A 26,587-nucleotide genomic window follows, 5' to 3' on the forward strand; every position below is an offset into this window, starting at 1 on the left:
CACGTGTTCACTAAGCGCAGGTGCAATATTGTCTGCTTTAAAAAAATATTTATTCAAATTTCAAAATGCTAAGGAAGTCCAATTTTGGGTCACAAAGAACAGTTTAAGGATCCAATCTCATTTCTATTTGCAGAGAAATCATTTTTATACAGAGTAGGTATAGGACAGCATAGATATTTAAAAATATAAAGAGCAAATATGAACAAAGAGATAGCTAGATTTCACAGTCCCAGGTATTGTCAAATACTGAAGTTTCAGTCCCTATAACAAAGCTGAAGTATATAGTTATCAGCCCATATTATCTATGTACTTTCCGTAAATATGGACTGATGCAGTTTACAGTGTACAAAAATATTTAGAAATATCCGCAAATCAAGAGAAATTCTAGCATTTTGCAACATTGCGTAAAAAGGGGAAAGATGTTTCATAATTATTGCTAGTACCACAATTCAAATGGTGAAACAAATTAATTTTCCACTGAGTGAAATGCACATCTCTGGAATCACAACAGGGGGCGCTCTTTCCTTGTCTTTTGCTTACTCCCAGGCCTAGTGTCTGACATGCTGTACAATTTAAAATCCTATAGCGCTACGGTACCCAAGCCTGAGAGAATGAGAATTGTTCCCTGATCTACAGTTAAGTCACTTTGCAGACACATTTATACAAAGTGACAGAGAAGAGTGGATCTTCAGGTTCACTGATCACAGCACCCTGGATGTAGATCTCATCTTCAGGTTGGAGCACAAGGGGTGGGGGGGGCTGCCAGACTGCTCTGTAGCACAACTGGTGGTTGAATGGAGAACTGTATTACACAAAGCCCTTTATTTTAACCACTGGACCAAGCACCCTCCTTAGGAAGCAGAAGAAACTAGCAAAATGTTGTAAAAAATAAAAAGGATCACTGACTTGTTTTTAAGCTCTTACTCAGGAAGTTTATTGTTCTGCAAAAGCACTTTATGGTCAGACCTTAAAGCAGATCTAGAGATGCTACGTTTTAGAATAGGTTATTCAGCTGAACAGTCCAACTGTGACAAAGTGAGTTCGGTTTGCCCACCCCTCAGATATTGCATCATAAGAAATTCAGCCTTCAGCCACTGAACATACTCCCCAGACACAAAGAGCCAGGGACTCGCAGAGGCTGAAGGCTGTACTCTTACTCCTAAAACACCCCTGTAGGTGGCAGGATGCATTTCACAAATCTTTTCATTATCTCAAGAAAAAAAACAACATTTGCCATCAGAACAATTGAATGTTTCATTTCGTTTTACAAAAGTAAATATCATCTTATAAAATTTGCACATTTTAAAAAATATTTAAAAAACTAACAGATAACTGGTAGAGCATAAAAGAATAATTCATGTAGTTTAGTGCATAAGATTTCCTCAGGAGCTAGCAACTCTTTTCAGAGAAAGTCTTACTGGAAGGTGTATTATTTAACGGCTTTTTTCAGATAAACAGTACAATTTGAAAAGGTAATTTTGTAGCACCTGGTATAAAACATTTCAGCACATCTCAAAACATGATTTCACTGTGACAAAAATATAACAAAATTCCAATTACTCTGCTTTGAAATTGAACACACTTAGCAGGCTAAATACACTTAAGTTGCCAAACGTGTAAAATGTGTGCTTACAACTGAGTCAGGACAACATTAATGGAATGCAGAAATTGATGCACTACAGTAACTAATAGTATCGTGCGATACTGCACCAACTGCAGATATAGAAAAGAAAAAAGTATTTAAGCACCACACAATGTTGAGAATTCTGAAAATTTAATTTTAAAGTAGATCATTTGGTATTGAATAAAATGCATTTTAGTAAAAATGCTTGATACCGTCACTGTGAAACACTCTCTCACAGGGCACACCAGTTCCAGTGGTTACAGTGATCTACAATTTCCAGTTCTGTACTTTCACGCTCATGAGAGCGCTTCGGTGCACGTGACAGACAGAATGCTCTAAACTGCAGAATTGTTCACTATGCTCCACCTATTTCAGTTTTATATTCCTCGTGTCAAAAATAATGTTTGTGAGCTCGCTAAAAACAGCAGGTCAAGTACCCTTACTTAAAAAAGTATAATTTATACATTCAATAAATCTAGACCATTTATAGCAGCTGGTAGGGCGATTCTAGGCTTCCGTTTTGAGAAAACCACTTGGACAACCTAATACCTGTTACAAATGTTTTTGTTATTAGCTTTCCTTTCAACTCTGCCCAAAATAAGTCAAGTCAAACAACTCAAGATACTGGAGGCGATCGTGGCTGTAGCTTGTCCTGGTAACAATGAACACTGCGGTAGCTGCAAACATAATCTCCTTCTGGTTCAATCAAAGCACTGGATAAAAATAATTAAATCATTACAACCATGCCGCCAGAATTTCAGTTAAAAGCAGAGTGCTCTGTTTTAAGTTTCAGTCCCATCATTACTACTGCACATGAAACCAAACCCAATCTAGGACAGCACATGTAGAAACGCTCGGCTTTCAGGCTTTCTGTTACAGTAGTATGGACCACAATTTCATTTGAAAATGGAATGTGCATTTAAATTAGATTTCACTTTGTAGTTTTTGCTGGAGAAGTAAGCCTTGAGCTTTTCCACTCTAACTATACGGACATAAATAATAAGGACCTTGGACAAAGAAAGCTCTCTTCAAGTCTGCAGCTCCCGCCTGTGTCTTCCAACAGGCTTGCGCGTTGTCAGACTGACACATCCAAGGGGAATCTGTGCTACCGACAGGAATGTGAGGCATGCGACCGTCTAAGACAAGAACTCCTTTTCCAGTTCGTACACCGCAGGTCTCCCGGGCTTGCTCTGGATCCTGCAGAGAGGAACCGTGCAGTCCCGTTTCTGTCCCTCTGTGTCCATGTCCAGCAGGGAGCAGGCCCCCGGCACCACCTGGGCTTCAGCCTGGAGTAAAATGTCGAAGGTCTGCGCGCTCTTCTCCCCCGAGAAGGGTCCCAGCGAGTAGCTCTTGTTGTGGCCTCTCAGCAGGGCCCAGGACGGGACTTTGCTCTTCAGAGCTAGGGGCCGAGGCCTCGACACGCCGTCCGCAGAGCTCGGGAAGTCGGGCCTGTCCTGCCTCTCCCTCAGCGTCACTGCTCCTGGGCTCGCTGCCTGGACTAATACTGCTGAATCTGTGAGCGGGCTGGGGACGCCGTTAGCTTGGGAAGACAAAAACAGCAATCAGCAGGAGTCCTGTGACCTGTGATACCCTTGGGACTGATTTCATGGGTGGAATTCGGGATTCTTTAACAGGTTTCAAGTGTGCACAGGCAGGTTCTGTGTACTGCTGCTGAGGAAGTGTTCTGGGGTCGTTCAGTTTTACACTGCTAACTCTCTTAGCCTTGCACGCTGCTGCAAAATAAGAACGCAACCAGCAGCCATATCACTCTGCAACTCACACCTGGCAGCCCACTGAAGCTCAGCAGGTGTGAGGCTGCTCAGTACCTGGATGGGAGACCTCCTGGGAAAAACTAAGGCTTCTGCTGGAAGAAGTGTTAGTGGGGCCAGCAGGGGGAGCTCACCCTGTGGTCTGTGTGGGTCCTAATACCCCAGCATAGTGACGGAGACACCATACTATAAAAAGGCGCCATCCTTCAGAGGAGACGTAAAACTGAGGTCCTGACTATCAGTGGTCATAAATCCCAGGGCATTTCTCGAAAAGAGTAGGGGTGTAACCCCGGCGTCCTGGGCAAATTTCCCATTGACCCTTACCGAGCATGGCCTCCTAATAATCCCCATCTCATCACTTTGCTCTCCTCCCCACTGATAGCTGGTGTGTGGTGAGCGTACTGGTGCACTATGGCTGCCATCGCATCACCCAGGTGGGGGCTGCACACTGGTGATGGTGGAGGGGATCCCCATTACCTGTAAAGTGCTTTGAAAGGAGTGTCCAGAAAAGAGCTATATAAGTGTAAGCAATTATTATTATTATTTCCTACGCTTGGAGGTTTGAATGGTGTTTCGCCCAGCGCCTCGTTGGAGAAAGAGTGGCGTGTCCCGGCTCAATGGAACCCCTCCGGCTCGCCCCCCCGTTCCCGGTTTCTCTAGTGAAGCAGCGGGCGGGAAGCTGACTTACTGCTCTGGGGCGCGATCGCGCTCGGGGCCGGCGGGTCCGTCCCGGCCCGGCGCAGGGCCTCCTCCAGGCCGTCGGAGTCGGGCAGCAGCAGCAGGCACTTGGCGGAGCTGCACTCGGAGATGGCCGACATGGCCAGCAAGCTGACCGGGGCCGGGGGGCCGCCCTCGTCCTTCCGGGGCCGGCCGGGGGGGCTCGTGCTGCGGCGGAAGCGCGTGGCTCTCTGGAAGATGCCCTCCCGCTTCTTCTTCTCTTCCCGGAGCTCCGGCTCCTCCCCGGCTGGGGCCCTGCCCAGCTCCCGCAGGTCCAGGCCCAGGGCCACGGAGGCCAGAAGCGAGGCGCAGCTGTGCAGCACCGCGTCGGTCCTCCGGTGCTGCGTCGCCCTCTTCAGGCTGTTGGTGGGAGTGACCTGAGGGGTGCTGCTGGCCGAGCTGGCGGGGGTGGTGTCCTCCACGCCCTCACCCGCCGCCCCGCCCTCGCCCTGATCATCCTTCCAGAGAGGTAGATCGATGTAGACCTGGTTAGGGAACTTCAGTTGCTTTGGTTTATTGCTGTCGGAGACTTCAGCTGAGCCCGGTGCATCCGGACACATCCCTAGAGCCGGGAAAGAAAGTGGGATCATTCACACGGGGGGGGGGGGGTGACGTCGGCTAAACAACACAGAATAATTCTGAAAAACTTGTCAGAAAAAGATCCCATCAATCTCCTACACAACTGTTCCTATTTTTTTAATGCTGGATGAAACGGAACATCAGTTTTACTGATCGCTTTGCAGACCACAATAACATTGATGTTTCTTGTGCTTCCTTTACAGATTGTTACTCACCCTGCTCTGCAAACAGCGCAGCTAATGGGACAGACGTCTGGTTCTTCATGAGACTGGTGGACCAGGGATTACTGCCATCAGAGAGGGGTCTTACTCTGCACAGAAAACATGGGAGTGTCTAACCGCAACAGTCACACCGTCCAAACCACATTCCGAAACTCTCGGCATCGATTTTATATTCTCCCATCGCTGCGCAGATGTTCTCAAGAACCAAGGACAGCTGGAAGGTTTGTCCCTGAACGTCTCGTGTCCCTTCCCAGAGTCCTCCTACGACAGAGGACAGCCCTCGATGAAGACGGCACATTGCAGGGCAGGCACACACACAGCCACATCCTCACACCAGGGCCAGTGGACCCACCAGCGTGTCTTTGGACTGTGGGAGGAAACCAGAGCGCCGCAAACACGGCCAGGACACACAAACTCACAGGCCGTACCTTTCAGCACAATTCGCCCGTTCTTTCGTCTGGACGGAACTTGGTCCCCAGGTGCGCCCCTTCTTTCTAAAGCCCTTTTTGACATCTTCGAACTCCTCTGGTTTGCAGGCTGTGCTCCTTCCCCAGGTCCGGTTGCTTTCATCCAGTGTCACTAGATCACAATCACAAATCGCCAGCGTGTGAACGTGCAGCCAGCACAGCCTGCCAGTCGCCGACAGTTGTACGAGCCTGAAAAAGACCGACCACAGAGCTCCCCAGACCCACGATCAGATCACCTCTGGCAAGCGAGCTGCAGGCAGAAACCAAGTCCAAAGCAAGAATAAAAGAGCCGACCTCTGTATCTAGAAAGATAAAGACTAAAACCACAGACTTGCATTAACTAAGCTTTAAGAAACCGATTACTGCCTGCTGATAGTATACTGTACTAGCAATCAACTACTGATAACGCAGCACTCTTGGGTGTCTGTTTCCACCTTTACCCTAGCTATGTGGAAGTATGCTGTCACAGCCATGGATAACACACTGAAAAGCCAATTACTTGAGATCTAAAATTCTTTTATCAAGTGGAGTATTTTGAACTGCCTGCAAAATATCAAATGCTTAAGGACAACTGCTGAAAGTGTGACTGGAAGAGGTCACAATCACTTTTAGACCCATAATAGAGAAAAGCAAAACTGTCATTGGCCACTGTATGGTTTTATGTACGTACCGATCTTTGCATCTGTCAATGATCATAGCATCCTCAGGAAACTGGAGTGTATTTAAAAATTTTTGCACTATGTTCCATATGAGCCTTTCTGTTCTGTCTCCCAGCCCCAAATTATTTTTTCCCCCTTAATCTGATCAAGCAGTTGAACAACTGTACACCAATAACCGGTGTTTTCAAACACCCAGTCACCTCTGTTCGAATTTACTGTGCCCCTATTTCATAGAAGTTTCTAACTTGGAACGACTACAGAGCTGCACAGACACATTCAGTATCAACATCCTCTGCGGTCTGCGTTTATAGGAGACACTTTTTGTAGCGTCGATGTGAGGTAGTACTATCTACGCTGAAATGTCCGACATGTTTCTGCTGATGGCAGTCCAAGTGGCTAAAGTAACAAGTGAGCACTTCCTCTTGCACAGGTTAAACCACGGAGCAAGAGGTTTTGGATTTAGTTTGTGAAAAGCATATTCTAGAGAATTATTTGTATTTGGTTACCAAAAAGAAAATGTCAAAATGCATCCATACTTGCACTGTGCGTTTTCAATTTCACTCAAACTAAAGAAACTCAACAGATTCACACAAAATCACAACATTTTGTCTTATTTTCTCTGCTGATGCATTCCTGTGTACCATCCTTCACTCAGCAAACCAAGAATGGACCTAAGGAGTAAGTGAGCATGAATCAAGTGTTGTTAACCAGAACTGCCAGATGTGCCAGATGGTTTAAGTTAGTACTAAAGCCTTCAGAAATGACTCTCTCCCCAAGATTAAATCTTCCATCACACTTCAGATAACATGATTGTCAGCTACAATGATCAATGAACAGAATGTTGAATATTGATTTAGAGTGGAGAAAAGCGTATTCTCAAAGACACGTCCCAAATGCCAGCAGCAGACAACTGATTTGGATTCCCTTTCAGTGACAACACCAATCCGAACTGATCAGTTTCTTGCCTGTCCTCCAAACCCCGGGACACTCGTTTGTGATATCCACTTCCTGATGGTACACATACAGACTGTCCCTCCTGTTTGAGTGCACTGAGAAAAACAGATTACAAGACACTGAAAAAGGAGGCAAAGGTCAGTGAAGGCGACTCCTCTCTCGCTGCAAAGCAGCAAGAAGGCACCAACAGAAACCAGCTTCCTTGTGTGGTAAGGCTGCTCGGAGGGGACCTACGCTGGATAGCCCTCAGCCGAGGAATGAGCGTCGGGCTGCTGGGAGGGCTGGAGCTGCTGCCATTCAGGCTTCTTCTCTTGTCCATCGTCGGCGAGGCCTGGACGGTGATTTTGTGCTGGAAATCTGTGACAAGTCACAAGAGACAGTGGTTAAAGCCGCTCTCTAGCAAAGCTGTGTGCAGGATGTCACTGCGGTCACTGGGGACCCTGTAGACCCTCACTCTGAACCCAGACCCTCCTGTTCTCCCCTGGCCCCCATTTCCCTCCCCAGTCCTCTCCCTGCTCCTGTCCTGTCCTCCCCCTGCCCCCACTTCCCTCCCTGATCCTCTCCCTGCTCCTGTCCCCACTGTCCTCCTCCTGCTCTCCTCCAGTCCCTCCTGCCCTCCCCCTGCCCCCACTACCCTCCCCCTCTTGTCCTGCCCCCATCCCTCCTGTCCTTCTCCTGTCCCCACTACCCTCCCCCGTCCCTCTTGTCCCCAATGCCCTCCCCCGTCCTCTCCCGGCACCTTCATGCCGCCCCCCTGCACCCCCCTTCCTTCCCCTCTTGCCCTTCTGTCCTCTACTGTCCCATCCCCCCTGCCTGTCCCTCACCTGAAGGCAGGCTGATGCGGTTCCCGTCCTTGAGCTTCAGCCGGCTGCGCCGGAACTTGCCCTTCCTCTTCTTGACGTTGGGCTTGTCCTTGTTGAGCTGGAAGATGAGGATGTTGAGCTCGCGCTCCAGCACGTTGATCTCCCGCTCGGCCAGCTGCTGCTCCCGCCGCCTCAGCAGCTCCTCCTGGGACTTCTGCTGCAGCGCCGCGCGCGTCAGCTCCTCCTCCCGCGAGCGCAGCTCCTGCGGGGCAGCAGGGCAGTGGGACAGGGGTACGTGACTCTGGGACTGCGGGGCAGGTGGCACGTCTGGGTGCCTGGAAGATGCCCGTTCCCTGTGATCCTCCAGTAAGAGCCTGACTATGATGTCTGGATCAAGAAAGCACTTCTCAACCAAACAGCCAAGCACAAGATCCAACGTCTTTACGTCATTTTCAATCTTTACATTCTTACACACAGGAGCGACCACTACAGGGCTTCTCAACTCTTCGGGCGAGAAGTTCTAAGTGATGCCTTTGCTATGGAATAGCCTGAGAATACACTTTTCTTATCCTTGAAAGATGGAGGAGAAAATAGAAAATCAATACTTGCTGTGGTCAAAACTGCTTAAAATGTTTTTTTGTGGCACTGTGCTTATCCATGCACAAAAGGGTGAGACGTTCTAGACTGCCCTAATATTTTCATGACTCTCTACATCAAGGCCATAATAAGAAGCCTACCAGAATCCTGTCCTGCAAGCTTTGCGAGCCTACGGTTGAGGTTATCTGTGCAGCAACACAGGGATACTCTGCAGCGGAGTTAGTGTTTCAGCGAGTCAATGCATGCAGGTCTATACCTCGAGTTCTGCTTCCTGGCTCCAGGAACAATAGCAGTTAATCCTATTGTGCACAGCTGAAGCACTGTCTTACAGCCCTACAGCATTATTCTGTGTGTGTGTGTGTGTGTGTGTGTGTGTGTGTGTGTGTGTAAACAATGGCGAGCTGCTACTCATACTCCACAAGCCAGGGACATACTGTACAGATCATATCTGCCCTGCAAACAGTTTGATAAGCAAAAACTAACGACAAAAAATTAAGAACAGGTGAAAAAAGGTTTAGACCTTGCTGCCCTTTTAGTCTTCCTCTCGACGGGTGGAGAAAAGTTCTTTTTCAGAAGCTAGTTTACACAAAAGAAGACAAAACCCAAAACAAGAGCGAGCAACTACACCCTGTTATAAGACGCCAAGTCAGTCAAAGCTTCAGGAAAACATTAACCGTGCCCTGAAGTAAGTTAAATTAAAAACAAAAATTGAAAAGATGTGCCGCTCATGTGTTTTTATCTCACAGCTCCCAAGCCAATAACCTAATTTAAACCAACAATTAACTTACAACGTGTGTGACGAGGGCAATAGAGGACCCATTACAAAACAGTTAGGAGAATCCTTTTTAATTATAAGCCATATCAATCCGACACTCACAGCTGGCAGCCCACTGCAGCTCAGCAGGCGTGAGCCTGGTCAGTACCTGGAGGAGAGACCTCCTGGGAAAAACTAAGGTTGCTGCTGGAAGAGGTGTTAGTGGGGCCAGCAGGGGGCGCTCACCCTGTGGTCCATGTGGGTCCTAATGCCCCAGTATAGTGATGGGGACACTATATGGTAAACAGGCGCTGTCCTTCAGATGAGATGTAAAACTGAGGTCCTGACGCTCTGTGCTCATTAAAAATCCCAGGGTGTTTCTCGAAAAGAGTTGGGGTGTAACCCCGGCATCCTGGCCAAATTTCCCATTAACCCTAACCAATCATGGCCTCCTAATAATCCCCATCTCTGAACTGGCTTCATCACTCTGCTCTCCTCACCACTATAGCTGGTGTGTGGGGAGCGTTCTGGCGCACTATGGCTGCCGTGACATCCTCCAGGTGGGGCTGCACATTGGTGGTGGTGGAGGGGATCTCCATTACCTGTAAAGCACTGAGTGGAGTCTCCAGAAAAGCGCTAAGTAAGTGTAAGCAGTTATTAATTATTAATTAACTCTCCCGCCAGCTGCTTTTACTCTGTGAGCTCCATAAACAGTAGCCACTCAGGCAAAAAGAGGATTTCCTTATTGATAGTGAAGTTCACGAGCTGTTCAGCTTCCCCTGCAAACCTCCCTTGTTCATGTAGTGTCAGGGGAAAGAGCCAGAAACCTTCAAACCCGTGCTTATCAACAAGACCAAAATCTCACACTAAAGATCCCTGTCCACTTCCCGGTAGTCCACGCTAACTAATCCCTTCTAGTAATCCAAGCGGAAAAAACATTAGGACAGATATAAGGAGAGACCATTAGGATCTTTCAACCTAAACTAAAACCCAGCAGGGAAGCCCGGAGCTCTTGGTGGGCGTGACACCGATGCTCACGGCCATGACTTGCCGAAAAGCTGGTTTTGCACAAAAAGAAGAAAAAAAATCAGAAATGGCAGAAGCCCACGCTCACAGATTCAAGACCGTGCAGATGAAATCCAACAAACACCTAGTTACAGTATCTTATTAATGTGCTTTCCTGAAAATGTCGTCACATTCCTGATACAGCCATTCCAAATCCCAATTTAAAATAATGAGGGGCTCGCTGGGAAGAGAAGCAGATTATCGTATTATGTTGTGGAAATGCTTAAACCCATTTCACAATTTACAGCCTGCTTTGTTTGTTTTGGGGGGATGATTAGCGCGCCTTAAAAACACAGCCAATTAAAACTTAAGTATAGAAGTAAATCTTCAGGAGCGCCTTTGAAACTCGTGGTGCGTAAAAATCTGATGATAAGGCATCCGACTCTACGGACAGTTCGGAACCCCTCTAGTCGAGATGGCGGATTACAGCACCTGTGGAGGACTAATAAGCCACATTTAACATAAGGTTGCAGGAGGGTAGTAGAGGTGTTTCATGCCCAATTTAAAATAGATCAACTATTGAAAAAGACATTTCCAAAGGTACGAGACCCTTGTGGCCACCAACGTCAGGTGGCTAGGACATCTAAAATATTATCTTTTTTTAAATGTTTCAAGTGCAGACATTAAGTCGAACAAACATTAGGACAAACTGGCCACAGGAAGGCCCAGTGCAAACCCCCCCCGTATGGCTGACCTTCTCCTTGGTCCGCAGCTCGTCGAACATCTCCTGGATTTCCACCTTCCAGTCCTCCTGCATGGAGTGGAAGGAGTCCTGGGGCATCTTCGCCATGACGGCGTCCTCGATGGCGGTCAGCTGCTCCAGGATGGCCAGGAACGAGGGTCGGATGTGAGGGTCCTGCTCCCAGCACTCTGGAAAGCAGAAGCAGGGCGGAGCGTCAGCAACGTCCTGGGCGCGCGCGTCTCCCTTGACAACCACGAGAGGCGGCAGGTGGGCAAACACAGCCCCACAGCCGGGAAGAGGCAGGCCCAGGTGGCTGAAAACATCTCCCTCGCACAATCAGGGCCTCATTTCTAGCTTAGAAAAAAAGCAGCTTGGCAGCTCTACTGCTCTCTGACATAAAGAGTGAAATAATTTCCCACAAATGTTGACGTTGATGTGGTATTAAAACAGCAATGCAAAATCATAATAGGAAGATTGGGTCCAGCTAGTCTAGTCTCAACTAGAAAGGACTCATCTAGCACCAGGTGGAAAAAAGTTCAAGCCTATTCGTGTGGCGTGGCATGGGTATTCAGGTGTTTGCACAAGAAAAAAGGTGAAAGGTCATGTGAACATGCACCTAGTGAGGGACAGTTTGGGACTGGTTCATACCTGATTGATACTGGAGGCCTGTGCTTTTGATTAGGTTTGCTCCCATACAGTTTTCAGACTTGTGTTTAAGGCTCATCTTGGGACCAGAAAGAGGCGCTTAGGCCCACCCTGCTCCTTTGGTTGCTAGTAACTCATCAAGAGCACAATGCCATCCAGTGGGTAGTGTGCGACCCCCACCTCTCTTTGTGTAAAGATGTGGCACATGATCTCAGTCCTGGAGACCCCTGCTCAGAACTTCCCGACTCCCCAGGTCTCCCAGGTCAAACCTACCTTCCATGAGCTTGGCGAAGGGCTCGGGGCAGGTGGACGGGATGGGCAGGGTCAGTTTGTTGACCGCCACTCCGTAGGCCACTGCAAGCCCATCGATCCCCCGATAGGGCACCTCGCCGGTCAGCAGCTCCCAGAGCAGCACTCCATAGCTGGGGACCAGAGAAGCACAGTGCCCTGAGCCGGGAGCTTTCAGAGTCAAAACCAGCCAGAAACCTCCTTTCGCCTTAAAAACACACACGTGTAATAGGCCATAAAATCTCATCACATCACTTTCTTGTGTTTTCAGATTTTTCAGCTTTCCTTCCTGTCTTAAAGTTGCACAAAGCACCTGAGCTCACCACAATGCGTGTTGCATCTTTTGCCCTGTTCCTGATTGATACAGGAAACCTGAGCTGCACCGACAAAGCTGAGGGCTGCTCTTCGAAAGCCATTTTGGGTTTAGTGGGTCTAAAGGCCTAGTTGGACCTGGGGAATGGTTTGTGATGCTACAGCTGGCTCCGAGTTCACCAAGGACCCTTAAACAGATGACTGGATTGCTGTGCAGTTTTGGCAGATAACACAGTCATCACAATAAAAGGAAACCACATTTATTGTTATCAGACGAATTCTGCAGAACAGAACATGTATTTAGCAAAAATTATCTTTCATTAAGTAAAGATATACACAGTGTGCCAGCGTGCATGACCAACAGTCTTTCACAAAAAAACACCATTCAAAGCACCAAGCATAGATGATGATGATGATGACGACGATAATAATAATGATAATAATAATAATAATAATAATAATAATAATAGCTTACACTTATATAGCGCTTTTCTGGACACTCCACTCAAAGCGCTTTACAGGTAATGGGGACTCCCCTCCACCACCAGTGTGCAGCCCCACCTGGATGATGCGACGGCAGCCATAGTGCGCCAGAACGCTCACCACACATCAGCTATCAGTGGGGAGGAGAACAGGGTAATGAAGCCAATACATAGATGGGGATTATTAGGAGGCCATGATTGGTAAGGGCCAATGGAAAATTTGGCCAGGATGCCAGGGTTATACCCCTACTCTTTTCGAGAAACGCCCTGGGATTTTTAATGACCACAGAGAGTCAGGACCTCGCTTTTACTTCTCATCCAAAGGATGGTGCCTTTTTACAGTATAGTGTCCCCCTCACTATAGGGCATTAGGACCCACATAGGCTGTAGGGTGAGCGCCCCCTGCTGGCCCCACTAATACCTCTTCCAGTGACAACCTTAGTTTTTCCCAGGAGGTCTCCCATCCAGGTACTGACCAGGCTCACACCCGCCGAGCTTCAGTTGTGAGTTGCAGGGCGATATGGCTGCTGGCAATGTTAATGTACTGGTAATGTTTTGGAGATTTTATTCCTCAACAACCCAGGCTGTCCTAGATAAATATAAATGAAGATGAGATGTGGGGAAGTGGTCAATTCTCCAGACTCCAGAATTGAGGATCAAGGGTCAAATGACAGATGGAAACAGATGGAGGTGGTGTTGTGCACTCTTGGGAAAGGAACTTTGCCAAGAGCATTCCAGGAAAAACAAGGAAATTTAGCCACAAGTTCACTTTGGAAAAAGCCAAAATATGCGATTGAAGGTCAGAAAAAAAAAAGAACTACTTTTGGACAAAATTATGTCGTTTGTAGATTCAACCACACCAATGACATTCATAACTGAAAGAATGAACTGCAAACGTGTTGATAATAAGAAGCGCCTTCACTGTGCATCGCAGATTCTGGGACAAATGGTAAAACTCCCATGAGGATCTGGGCTGGGATTGTGTTGGCCGCTGAGCGAGTCTGTCCCACACACGTTCCTGAGTGGATGAATGCAATATGGTTTCGACAGAGAGGCCAGGAAAGAGCGAGAGAACGGGTTTTGCAGCTGCACACGCGAGGACAGCTCAGCGGTTACCTCCAGACATCGCTGCCCTTGGAAAACAGCGAGGACTTGATGACCTCGGGGGCCATCCAGGAGTAGGTGCCCGCTGCGCTCATCTTGGTCGTCTGGTACCACTCGCGCGCCAGCCCGAAGTCCGTGATCTTTAACGTCTTTTGGCCAATGTCTCCATTTTCGATTTTTTCAAGTAACAATACTGCAAAAACAAAAACAAACAAAAAAAAAGAACAGGAGGTGTCATTTTACGCTTACGAAAACGTTTAAAAAGACAACGGGAAATCTCCGACTCCCCTTAACGATCAGAAATTCTGTGGGACCCAGCCCTGTTAGGGTACACACGTGCCACCAGCTTTCAGTACCGCATGCTGAGGGGGAAAACTAACCCAAAGAATAATCTTCAAGTGACTGTGAATGGTGAAAAACAGAGAGAAGAAAGACGTACCTACGTGCAGGAGCAGTTATCCTGCACATCAGAAAAGCAGAGGTTCTTCACCACAGATGTGGCAGGCTGTAGGACAGCTGTCAGGTGCTGCCCTGCCTTCCTGGTTGCTCTGTTTCAACACTGTTCAGACTTCACTACAACATACCAAACCTGTCTGATGAAGCGGTTCAAAGGATATAGCCATGATTCAGATCTAACCTTTTTTGGGGCAATGATGAGTGAGATTCCTAATATTAAAGCTCTAGAAATGTTTTCAACCTGGATCAAGGATGTACAATGCTAAAAAGGCTGTAGTTTAGGCAGAACCGGTCTAAGATGTGCCATTTCTGTCCTTGAGCACTTCAGTCGTGAACTGCAGGAACAGTAGATCATTGTCTGGAGATTGCAACTTTATACAGTATTACACTTTTTAAAAATGTGCTTAAACAAGAGAGCCTTTTGATTTTCCCATGCTCCGAGAGTTCACAGTTAATAATAATTAATCTGCTATCAAACATACAGCTGATAACCAACTAAAGACCTTGACACCTCCAGCCAGCTGTCTGCAACTGAAGTGTTATTGTTGGCAGAAGCTTACAGAGCCCATGAGCGGATAGGTCTGAAAAAAATACAACAATTGTACTACAATAAGGTAGCAGAGTGGAGAAGCCCTTGAATTCTTGTTAACGTAATGAGCCATCTACAACTGGCCCTATTCAGAGCTCCGAACTTAATTACTCAGCTACTTCACTCTCAAGAATGGGTCCTAAAGGAAAGTATTAGTCCCCATCTGCTAACACAGCAAGTTACTACAATCCAGAGACTGCTACCGATTCTTGGAAAGACAGAATGTTTATGGTATCAGCTTAAGTGTTGTAGAAGGTTTTATTCTGAATGAGGTCGAAGTTAGTGACCCACAAGCAGGACCAAAAACGTATGTATTGCTAGGTCCACAAGTACGATGTAACCAGGAGTAGAGCACAATCATACTGCAGAGGCAACAGCAACTGTGCCTTGAGCCCCAGCTTCTGTTCCACACAACAGAAAAATCACAGTGCGGATGCGCTTGACGTAGTGGCTTCTCGTTTACAAGATGACTCTTATGATCTATAATAACCACAGGACCCTAAACAAGCCACGTGAATAAAATCATCTTCACCCCTTATTTAATTAGGCAAGAGTCTTACTCCTCGGTTGCAACAGAGCAGATAAAGAAATGATCCGTCAGAAAAGTAGTGACAGGACCGAACAGGGCAGGGCAATATCAGCATATGCAAGTGCTGGAAAGAAAAAACGCCTTGTGATACAAAGGTGAGCAGTTTCCGATCACTCTGAAGCAACTAAATTAGTAGATAAGATCACTTTATTGCCATATACAACTTCCTGCATTAGGAATTATCTTTTTGCGTACCCCAGCTTGCTCTCCATGAGACACACAGATAGAGAGAGAGCCTGGGGTCAGAGTGCAGGGTCAGCCATTTATTATACGGCGCCCCTGGAGCAGTTGGGGTTAAGGGCCTTGCTCAGGGACCCAACGGAGTAGGATTCCTCTGCTGGCCGCGGGAGTTGAACTGGCAACCTTCCAGCCACAGGCGCAGATCCTGAGCCACAGTGCCACCACTCAGTTGGTGCTATTTGGAGATTAGGTTGATAATTGAGGATATTGTGGAACTGCAATAAAGGAAGATCGAAAGGTGCCGTCCAATTTAATTACGTGCATTAATGTAGTTACAGCAGTAATTTAAACAGTGTTGGAGTTGGGGCCTTCAGGCATGGCCTGTGGTTTGCTACCACACAAGTGGGAGTGCACTGCTCAGCTCCTTGGAGGGCCACAAGCCACTTTGCTTAAACAAAACTATTAACAAATAAGGAGTGCACCAAAGTGATAGCTTGATAGCTCGATGTGAACTCTATTTTAACCTCTGGCTTTTCTTGACACTTAAAACATCGATGTCAGCTTGGCATGTTGTGTATTAGGATCCCAGGTTGGAAAATGATAACCTCACCTACCAAGATTTCTTTCTGGTGCCTCTGGTAAGACTTAAGAATCAAAAACAGGAGTAGCCAACCCCGGTCCAAGACAGCCACATTCCTGGCTTAGTTGAACTGATTACGTTACTAATTGCTGATTTAGGGCTGAGCTGTAAGAACTGCTGAAGACTCTCGATCAAGGCGTTCAGCTGATCTCAGAAGGATACATCCAGCAGGGAGATGCAAGATAAGATAAGATCACTTTAATAGCCCTATACAATTTCCTGCATTAGGAATTTGTCTTTTCTCATACCCCAACTTTTTCTCCATGAGACACACAGACAGGGAGAGAAGTTTGGGGTCAGAGCGCAGGGTCAGCCATTTATACGGCGCCCCTGGAGCAGCTGGGGTTAAGGGCCTTGCTCAGGGGCCCAACAGAGTAGGATTCCTCTGCCGACCGCGGGATTTGAACCGGCGACCTGCCAGCCACAGATCCTGAGCCACAGAGCCATTCACTTCTCTTTCCGCCTTGAAATCACTTCTGTGAATGTCAGCTTGGACATCCCCAGCCTGTGCCCCCATGGCGAGGACTGGGGCAGGGAGCAGTCCAGAAACCCAGTCTCTCCCTCATAGCCGTGCGCTCTGTCAACACGGCAGCTGCCCTCCCTCCTCGGCTCTACTGCCTCCACTCCCTGCAAAACCACAGCCGATTTCCCATCTGTGACCTGAACCAGAACCGGACAATTTGAATCAATCCGTGCCAATTTCACCACCATATACGGTACAGGCTGATGCCAGGTTTGATACTACAAACTAAAGCTCAGGAATCTTTAAATCATTACTTTTTCCTCAATACAAATTGCCTCCAGGTTTCTATAACTCTAACCTGATTTGCTATTCTAATCTCACTTAATGGGAGTATTACCTACAGGATGTTAGCCAGTGCAATCACAATGAAACAGTGGTTCTCTTCAGAAATTATACTTGATATTGAACAAAAGTTTTTATATTACAATAAGTCCCAATTAAGAACATGCACACAACTGTTTAAACAAGTTGCGTTCCTTTCGTGTGAATTCCTGTTGTGCACAGTGAAGGCACACCCTTGGACATGGCTCAGAACAAGAGTAAAAAGGAATGCACCCTAGAAACAGGCTTTGCTCACTTCCAGCATCCCTTCTGGGATGCAACATTTAAAATGATAAAAAGGAATGTTTAAAACACAGGAGGAACCTTTGGTCTGGATAGGGCTCACTTTAACAGCCCACCTGTGTTTCTCCTTTCAATTTGAACACATGGACATCTGCAATTCCTCTGGCATTTTTATGTACCTGAAACCAAGTAAAAGCAGAACTGGCACAGGCCCAGACTTCAGTGTTTTTCTACAGCACAGGGACTGCTCTCCACACTACAATTCTGTCGCCCGAATTTCCACAATTCTACCAGCAGGCAACTGGGAGATTAAATATAATGAAAATACGACTCTCTCTCTGCAGAGGAGGGTCCCTGCATTCCTGTGCCTGCAGTCTCCTAGCAACCAGCGCTTGACCACTCTTTGTGCTAACTTCTGTTAAGTTTTGCCCCCTCATTAGCAGCATTCCTCTAGGTTAGGTATTAAAGAGATTAGGACACACAAAGACATAGTCAAACCAAGTGACTTGTTAATATTTCTTTAACCTCATTTTTCCTACCCCTCAAATCGGCAAACCTCTGCAGAGAAGCCTTAGGGAGCTGGTAAAAACAAGCTTTTTCAAATGATCGTGGAAGAGGCAAACCAACAGCCTTAGCTATGGCATGCTCTGCTTTAATAATTTGTCTTTGAGAGTTTTATGCAGTTGCAAGCACTGCTGGTTTCCTTATTAGTGGCGAGCAAAAGTTTGAAGACTCCTTCAACAATGAGAACTCCCCCGACACACCAACATCTGCCCTCTACCTACTCTAACTCAAACATGGTTTCAATAAGCTTTTACCCAGCCCAGCTTCATTTATCGCAAGTGTGTGGAACAGCAAACAAATGCACTTACTCACAGCTGAGTAACAGTTGAGCAGTTCCCTGCTCTGAGGTGGGGGGAGGTCAATCTGATTGATAAAGATCAGCACAGGCTGTAAGAAAAACAGGACCCGGAGTGGAAACTGGCCAAGATCTGGCCACATAGTTTGCCGATGATCAGAAACGCACTTTTCACTGACTTTAAGGCAGAGCCGTCTCCTCGAAGTTGCAGATGTTTGTCATCTCTTCTGCTGCCCAGTTTTTCTGCAGAACGTGAAGGAGAAGCCTTGAAGTTGTCGCAGAGAGAGAGGTTGGCCTCACAAAGGCACACAGCAGCAGGACCCCATTTCACACTAAGCCTGCAGATTTCGTGGCCTGAGGGTGTGCAGCTCCACAAGCCAGGCCTTTCAGGCCTGACTGGCTGGCTGAAGGGAACACAGCCTGCCATCGCCTGAGATCGAAGGTGCTGCCGCATCGCCGGCGCGAGCACGGGGAAAAGCCAAAGCTCAAAGCCAAACTGGGACTCAGCCAGAGTTTAATTTACCTCACAGACTGGGATGTCGGCCTCTGGACGTGCGACTGCAGATGTGGCTAACCCCTGGTGAAAAGGTGATCTAGCTTATGACAGAGGCACTGGAGCTGCAGTCCCAGAACAGAACTGCTACACCGCAATGCTGTCAGGTCAGATATTATCAATATACCTGTTCCAGTATATGCACAAAATATATACTGTACAATGTAAAAACTGCCATTCAGATATGAATAATTTGGGCTAAATTTCAAGAACCATGGATTGGGCGGAGTGGTAGCACCGTGACTAAGGATCTGCGCCTGTGGCTGGAAGGTTGCCGGTTCAAATCCTGCAGCCGACAGAGGAGTCCTACTCCGTTGGGCCCCTGAGCAAGGCCCTCAACCCCAAGTGCTCCGGGAGAGCTGTATAAATGGCTGACCCTGCAACTCTGACCCCGAGCTTCTCTCCCTGTCTGTGTGTCTCATGGAGAGCCAGCTGGGGTCTGCGAAAAGACAAATTCCTACTGCAAGAAATAGTATATGGCTAATAAAATGATCTTATCTTATTGAGTTTATGTTAGTAGGGCCTTCATGATGTAGGCTACACACACAAAAAAGGTTGAGAATCTGCAATCAAGCATCTTATTACTCACCAAACTCATTTAAATGCTAGAGTTATACAACTGCTTAAAAACTTCACTGAACAGTGAAAAACTGCAAATCAAGCATGTTCAGAGTCTGAAAGCTGACCCCTCAGTCACCACGCTGCTGACAAATTTACGGCTCGGGGTGCAGAGGGCCCTGGGACTCTCTGGAATAGCACCAGTGAATCCTCTCTGACCTCAGACCACAGCCCCCAGAGGGGCACACACACTGGGCCCGATCCTTGCCCGTCCATAGAGGAGAAGGGTCTCGTAAATTACAAGAGAAGAGCTCCGGAATTAATCTCCACCACAAATTGAGGGGCATGCCATTTTGATTAAACTTTTACCAGAACACATAGTTTATGACACTTTCTCTGAAAAGGGAAACTCTCCTGATGGTACACAATTCAAAGCTTAAACTGTGTGCAAGACAGCTTGAAAATACAGCACCTTCACAGCTCCAGGGCATTGCTGTTATCTTTTAAAACGGGAAAACAAATGAGCATAAAAATCACTGCATGTTTCACACATACGTATCTGGAGTCCAGTGGGTTAATAAAATTAAACAGCTAACACTTATAGAGATTTGACTATTTCCACACTAGCACTTCACATTTGTGCAATGCAGGAGTGTTTGATGTAAAGATAAATGGACTGAGCACACCTTCTACTAGGCCAAAGTAAAGGCAATTCCTCAAATTCACAGGCTACGTGCCATAGAACTGTAACACCAGGTTAAAAGAGAGTCTCTAATAGACTTGAAAAAGTCTTCTGTTTTGTGAAACTGCACGACACACAGATCAGTTGCCTGAAAGCTGCTCCTACCTGTGTCTGACTTTCTATACTTCTTGAATGTCTCTCACACAGAAGGTGCTCAAATTTATGCTGACTGAGGATTTTCTAGCGTGGGTATATGACCCTTCAGGAACTGGCTATCTTTTTCTAAAACTCTTTTGGAGTCACATAGCAGGGAATAATTCAATACTACTTCTGGTTTGTCCTTGTATTCAGTAAAGCTGCTGTGTGGGCTTGGAGATTGCATTAATATGTTTTTATCTGCAGCGGGATAGCTTTCTCCCTTTCTACTTAATATTTCACAATCCCCTTTCTGAAGCAAACCACACAACAGAACATCTGATCAGCAATATTCTGAATACCAGTCTGAGGAAAGACAGCAGGACTCTATGACCTTCCAGGAACTAATTTATTAAATCAATATTTCACTCAGATGTTAACAACAGACAGATAACTGTGAGCACAGAAAGTTTTATATAAAAGTTCTTGTAGGTGCCCAGAATACTTATGATAAAGAGATCACCGGGGCCTGATGATATTGTGCAATTGTACTTAAGGACACGGGAGATGTTATATACTGACTGTTAACAAAATACTTCCCAGTGACTGGGGATTGATTATTGGAGGACCCATCCATAAAAAAGTTAACAAAACCGAATCAAGTGTTTACAGTCCTATAAATTCCAATTTACAACTATTATGAAAAGTCTGGAAAGGATCATTAGAATTAAAATTGAGATTCATATGTACACTAGAAGGACATTGGAAGGTGGCATCTATTTAGAAAAGCTAGGTCACTCTTGCCTTACAGCAGTTATGCATACAATATAGTATATTAAGATTTTCAGTAGGAGACAACGTTTCTTCAAAAAATGCTCAGATTACAGGTGGTAGGGATTCAAGAAAATGCATGCAAGTAGAATAAGACCTGGGCAATGCATGATGTAATTAGTGGAGTACCACAGGGGTCTGTACCAGGACCACAGCTCTTCCTCATACATGTCAATGATCGTGATTCTAGCATAGCTGGCAAACCAGTCATGTTTGCAGAATATTTAGAATATCAACAATACAGAATTAGGGTGGATTAGAAAATGCTGTAGAAACCTCAAAAAGTGAATAAGAAAGAATTCAGGAATGAGCAAATGTGGTGATAAAAGTTAACATAACACTCTTTGTTAGTTTAGTTGTATGTAGTAAAAACGATTATAGTAAACTTCTTGAGAAAGCTATATAAGACAATGTGAGGATGTAATTCAAAAAGCAAACAAAATGTTAGGACACAAACTTAAAACTGTAGAACGCAAAACAAGTGATGTTAATATCACCCAATAGAGCAACCAGATACATCCCATGGCTTAAGAGAATGGCCCACACTGACAGGCTGAAGGAACTGAGTCTCTTTAGTCTGAAGGGAGTGTCCCACACTGACAGGGTGAAAGAACTGAATCATTTTAGTCTTGAACATAAAATACTTGCGAGGGGACCTGATCCTGGAATTCAAAGTCAACCCACTGAACTTCTTCAGAACCAGCAGTGAAAGTGCTCTAAGCACATTTTGAGGGTTTAGAGGAAACAGAGGGTTGTAGGAGATGAGAACAAGCTAGCCCAACCATGTTGAGGCCAAAACCATCACTTCCTTCAAGTAACAACAGGATGGGATCTCAGATATTTTAGCTACAAGCAACCAAGCCAGCTAAATGAGCCAGATACTCTCCTCTCATGACGTTAAAATGAGTTCGGCGCAACTCTTATTAGAGTGGGAAAGACACTGCAGTGATGGGACTGCAGCAAGTGAGCAGGTGAAGTCATTCATAAGAGGTGAAAACTCATTCCTCTGAGGACATCTAAAACAAAACCTCAGGACACAGGTTACTCAAATCAAAGTCAGATGAGTTGGAACACCCTGATCCTAAAGGTTAACGGAGACATTTCAACACACAAGTCATTCAGGTGACCTTTACAATCACCTGCTACTCTCTGTGCTACAACAGGCAGGAAGCCCCAGCCAGATCCCCCACTTACAGCAATGTTTCTGGCAAAAAAAAGACACTCATCCCTTTACACAAATGAAATCCAATACTACAGTGGAGAACTTTAAAACCCAACAAGCACGCGTGAAAAAGCGCAGCTGTGTATTGAACACACAGGGAAAAAAAAAAACTTTTGACTTCTCTAAGCAAGCATCTGCGATCTTGAACGTTGTGCTGAAATAACCTCGAGTTCACCACCCACTGCATAATAGCAGGCCGCTCCCATACCAGACACTAAACAGAAGGGGATCACAAGAGCTCTGAGCTGTAGGCAGAGACGCAGGAACCTGCCTATTTAATACTAGTCAACAACATCAATTTCAGAACTGACTGCACTGCAATTCTGCATCAATCACTGTGACTGCATGGTTAATTAAGTATAATTAAGATATAAACAAGATACTGCAAGCTGTGTTTCATTTTAAAGAATAGTATCAACAGAAGTTTTTTTTTCCCCACAAATCACAGCAGAAAAAACACTTCCAGCAAAAAGTAAGAGAAATGCCCAAATGCATTGCAATAAAATCAAGTCTTGCTCAGATTTTTTTTAGGATTTCATTATACAGATGCTGGACAGCTCCTAAAATAAAACTTTCAGGGGAAAACAAGGCTGCCTGATCTAAGCAACAAAAACAGATCATTGCCAGGTACCTTTCTCAAGAGAGGCATCTAAACTTCAAAGACTCTTTCATCTGTCACACACTCATCAATTTTATAGCTTTTTGAGAAGATAAAATTGCAGCTGCTACACCCAGTCTGGGCTAAATGGACAATCACTGACTGCACATCAAAAGAAAGTTTGGTATAATTTAGCACTGAGACTTGAGACCTGCACAGGTAATAACTACCTGCACCTTTGCTCCAAACTGCAAGACCCTGAAGCTGACAGCACTGGCCCAGGTGCTCTGAGCCCTGCCCAGAACACGGTCTCCTTTCGACAGGACGGGAACCTGCGCTTTGAGAATGGGACAGGTCCAGGGCTCATGTCACACTGGACGTAAAGCAATGAAACAGATTATCTGAAAGGTACAGGTGTTCACCAGTCCCTTCACACCTGAGGGGAGATGGCAAGTGGCTTTCTCTGGGGAGACACAAAAACTGGAATCACATTCTGCTTTTGTGATTCCTTTCCATGACCACTGAGCAAATGACTGAGCTTTAATGCACTCAATCTATACCTTCGCTATCTAACACACAAAACTCTTCTGGAGAGCTTCTTCATAAATTCTTTTCAATTAAATAGGAACCCACGATTTACAGCGAGACTTCAACTGGAAATGCTCTACTGCAAACTGAGCACAATACACAGAGGATTCTTGCACACGGTAGTGGAATTCGACTCAATCACCTCTCTGAATTAGTTCACACAAGCAAGCGTGCTGCTGCTTCTTCTTCTTCTTCAGCATGGTCTACATCAGCACGCCCGTCTCCACAGGTGTGCATGGACACATCACAGAGTGACCGGACTGTCTCGCTGGACAAAACCTCACATACCACCCGATATGTGTAGCAGTACGGTCTGCAATTTCTCAACGGTTTGCGAGTTAGCAGGGAGAGCTACTTCAGGCAAAGTTTTTTTCCTAAAGGGTCCCTGGCTTTTCAGCTTGTCACCAGCTCGTCTCTGGACTCCCACATCGCCATGAGAATCTCATCTCAGCTTCAATAAATGCTGTGCAAAGACTGGGGCTCTCACTCCACATCAAGCTGGGACACACAAGCAGTCCCTGACACCAGCTTACAAAAGGAAATCGGTGCAAGTCTGCAATGTGTAGCGCACTGATGGCACAAGTGGTACTAGAGGAGTTTTTCCACTGCAGCTCAGCCTGTAACTAGTGCACTTAAAAAGGCCAAGCAAACTCTGGCCTATCACCTTTTGTATCACATTTCTTGACTAAACTGAACCTGCACATCCTTTTACATGGGACAATGTGGGTTGGCCCATGACAAAGGCACACAGGACTGAATGACACCCCAACTTTTCCACCTTCCCAGAGAAGGAAGCTCGCGGCACCCCAAGTCTGTGACTTGCTGTGTTGGGGTCCGCCTGTATTGTTAATAAAGGGCCCCAGTGTGACCAACTGCAGGTTCGAGGTATCTGAATCACTGGGGAGGGGTGGGGTGCCTGCATTGTCCTCGGTTAGTGACCTCTGAACTGAAAACCGCTCCCATTCCTCAAACCCGAGGCCAGCAGCTGTCCAGGGTTAACATGAACACCGTGCTGGGAATCACCTTCGGAAAGGTGGCTGGATAACCTGGGACCACAAAACGACATCTGGCATATTTGAAAGACTGTCTGGAGGCTAAGAGCACCGGCCTCCTTAAACGCAAAAGCGAGAAAATGCTGCTTACTGTTGCTGGACTTGAGGTCTCGGTGAATGATGGGGACGACCGCTTCCTCGTGCAGGTAGTGCATGCCCCGCGCGATCTGCACGGCCCAGTTCACCAGGATGTGAGGGGGGACCCTCCGACCCGCCAGGGCCCGGTTGAGGGTCCCTCCCCTGGCGTATTCCATGACCAGGCACAAGTTGGGCTCCTGCAAACACACCCCTTCCAGTGTAATGATATTGGGGTGCCTGAGCATGGAGAAGAGCTTCGCCTCCTGCTTGACGCTCTCGGCGGTGGCCGTGATGTCTTCGTCGGGGTCCTGCCGGGCTGCCTTCACCGCCACCTCCTGGCCGCGCCACGTCCCCCGGTACACCTTCCCGAACCCGCCCACGCCGATGATCTCCTCCAGGACCAGCTCGCTGAAGCTGATCTGCTCCGGCGAGCCCGGGCTGCTCTCCCCGTCACCCACGGACCTGCCGCCGGGTAACCGGCGATAAATGGCGGGCTGGTAGGTCACGTAATTAGACGGGAAGATGCCGACCCGGTGGTGAATTTTCCCCGTCCACCAGCCTTCGTCCCCCGAGATCGCGGCGTCCTTGGACAGCACTTCCACCACGTCGCCCCGCCGCAGGCTGAGCTCGTCCTCCCCGCTGGCTTCGTAATCAAACACCGCGGTCCACAGGGACCCGGAGCACACCGGGGCGGAGAGACCCCAGGCGCTCTCGGCGGCGCCGCCTGGCCGCTGCTCATCGCTTGGGAAACCGGCCTGGGAAAGATCCATGTCTCGGTAACCGCAGCCTCACCATAAGGGGCTCAGGTGTGGATGCAAAAAAAAAAAGAATTTTATTTTTTTTAAAAAAAAGCTAGACGCCCCTTCCCCCCTTTAAGGCTACACGTGAGTTTTCTGACTACTACTACTGCAGCAGGCACCTCGACACTGAGGGCTCCCAGCTCGCCAAGTTAACGCACCCACCTACAAGCACTACAATGCACAGAGAGCCGAGGAGACGATAAAATCAACTATCTTAATCCGACAATGGCTATCCTCGCCCCCCCCCACACTCCACCCCCTGATCCTCGGACACGCTGCGCTACATCCACGGATCTTCTAGAGCGGCGACTGTTTTCCTCTCATTGTCTTTGAACAAATTCGGAAACAGCTGAAACAATGTGTCACCGCCAACAGCGCAACTGCGCGCAGCGCGGGGAAGCTCGGCTTTCTGGCCGTGCACAAAAGCAGCTAACGAGTGCGGTTTGGTCTTTTTTCCTCTTTTTTTTTATTCACCGAGAGGGCTTCTGAATTAGCCGCGGACTTTCAGGTGCTCCGGGAGTAGACAGCAGACAGGATTTCAGACAAAAGAGGCTTGTGCCCTGATATTCACACGGCTCTAATCGGACGGCTCTCGGAGGCTTAGTCTTCATAGTCTCCTATGCTTGTCCCGCTTACGTTTCTCTTCTGAACGTCTCCCACTTCTGCTCAGCTCCGACAGAGCCCCTCACTCTCGCCGTCTGCGCAGCCCCTCTCGCTGGCTCGGTGCGCCTGGCACTTCGGAAGTTACGGCGACGGCTGTTTTAAAGTGAAAACCACCGAGGTCCCTTTCCAAAGCGGCCTCCCCCGCGCTAGTTCCGGCTTCCAGCCCGAGCGCTCCCTTCACCTCCATACGCTTGCACCCCGCGAAGGCAGTCCCGGAAAACCCGTGCTCGCTCCGCTCAAAACACAGCGAGCGCCGCCGCCATCGCTCCCGGACTCCAGCCCGTCTGACCCCGGGGGCTCGGGAATCCGCGGGCCCGGATTGGCGGCTCCGGCGCACGTGACGGGCATGTCCCCATAGGAAAACAACAGGAGGAGCAGAAACTTCAGAGCCGACCAGCCCTCTGCCCCGAGAGAGGCATTTACCGTGTGGCCGGGGTGTGAGCGCAAAGACACAGAATGTCTCACACATGCAACGTACGGACACGTCCTGTTCTTGTTGTTGTTGTTATTTTTGCGGGCATGATCAAAAAGGTGTTCATTTTTTTCCCTCACAGTGCGTTTGACGGTGAGCGCGTAGAGGAAATGTACCTTTATGCACTCAACGAAAAATATCGACCTCTCAACACTGTAGCGACACCGAAACGTAGATCTGTGGGTCTGGAACTGACAGGTCACTTAATGATACGCGCCTTTGTCAGTGAATTC

The 26,587-nt window shown here is 47.3% G+C and overlaps 1 protein-coding gene across 2 annotated transcripts; it reads right to left on the reverse strand.

Moving 5' to 3' along the window:
* Positions 1-28: 28 nt before the first annotated feature.
* Positions 29-26,203, reverse strand: map3k21 (mitogen-activated protein kinase kinase kinase 21). 2 transcript variants are annotated; one of them, XM_088610806.1, is made up of 12 exons: positions 25,856-26,203; positions 24,433-25,220; positions 13,735-13,915; positions 11,810-11,958; positions 10,904-11,079; positions 7,815-8,055; positions 7,225-7,347; positions 7,002-7,085; positions 5,339-5,489; positions 4,905-4,999; positions 4,082-4,672; positions 29-3,164 (listed from the first exon to the last, which is right to left on the reverse strand). In XM_088610806.1, the coding sequence occupies exons 2-12, from the start codon at positions 25,187-25,189 to the stop codon at positions 2,761-2,763; spliced, it is 2,952 nt and encodes a 983-aa protein (XP_088466932.1). In that variant the 5' UTR covers positions 25,190-25,220; positions 25,856-26,203; the 3' UTR covers positions 29-2,760. The 2 variants fall into 2 exon arrangements, with proteins under 2 accessions (XP_088466932.1, XP_088466933.1); XM_088610807.1 differs by lacking the exon at positions 7,002-7,085 and having other exon boundaries at positions 24,433-26,201.
* Between the last annotated feature and the right edge of the window lie 384 nt (positions 26,204-26,587).

This window comes from Lepisosteus platostomus, chromosome 17 (genome assembly GCF_059453375.1).
Source record: "Lepisosteus platostomus isolate fLepPlt1 chromosome 17, fLepPlt1.hap1, whole genome shotgun sequence".
In the NCBI taxonomy this organism is placed as follows: Eukaryota; Metazoa; Chordata; class Actinopteri; order Semionotiformes; family Lepisosteidae; genus Lepisosteus; species Lepisosteus platostomus.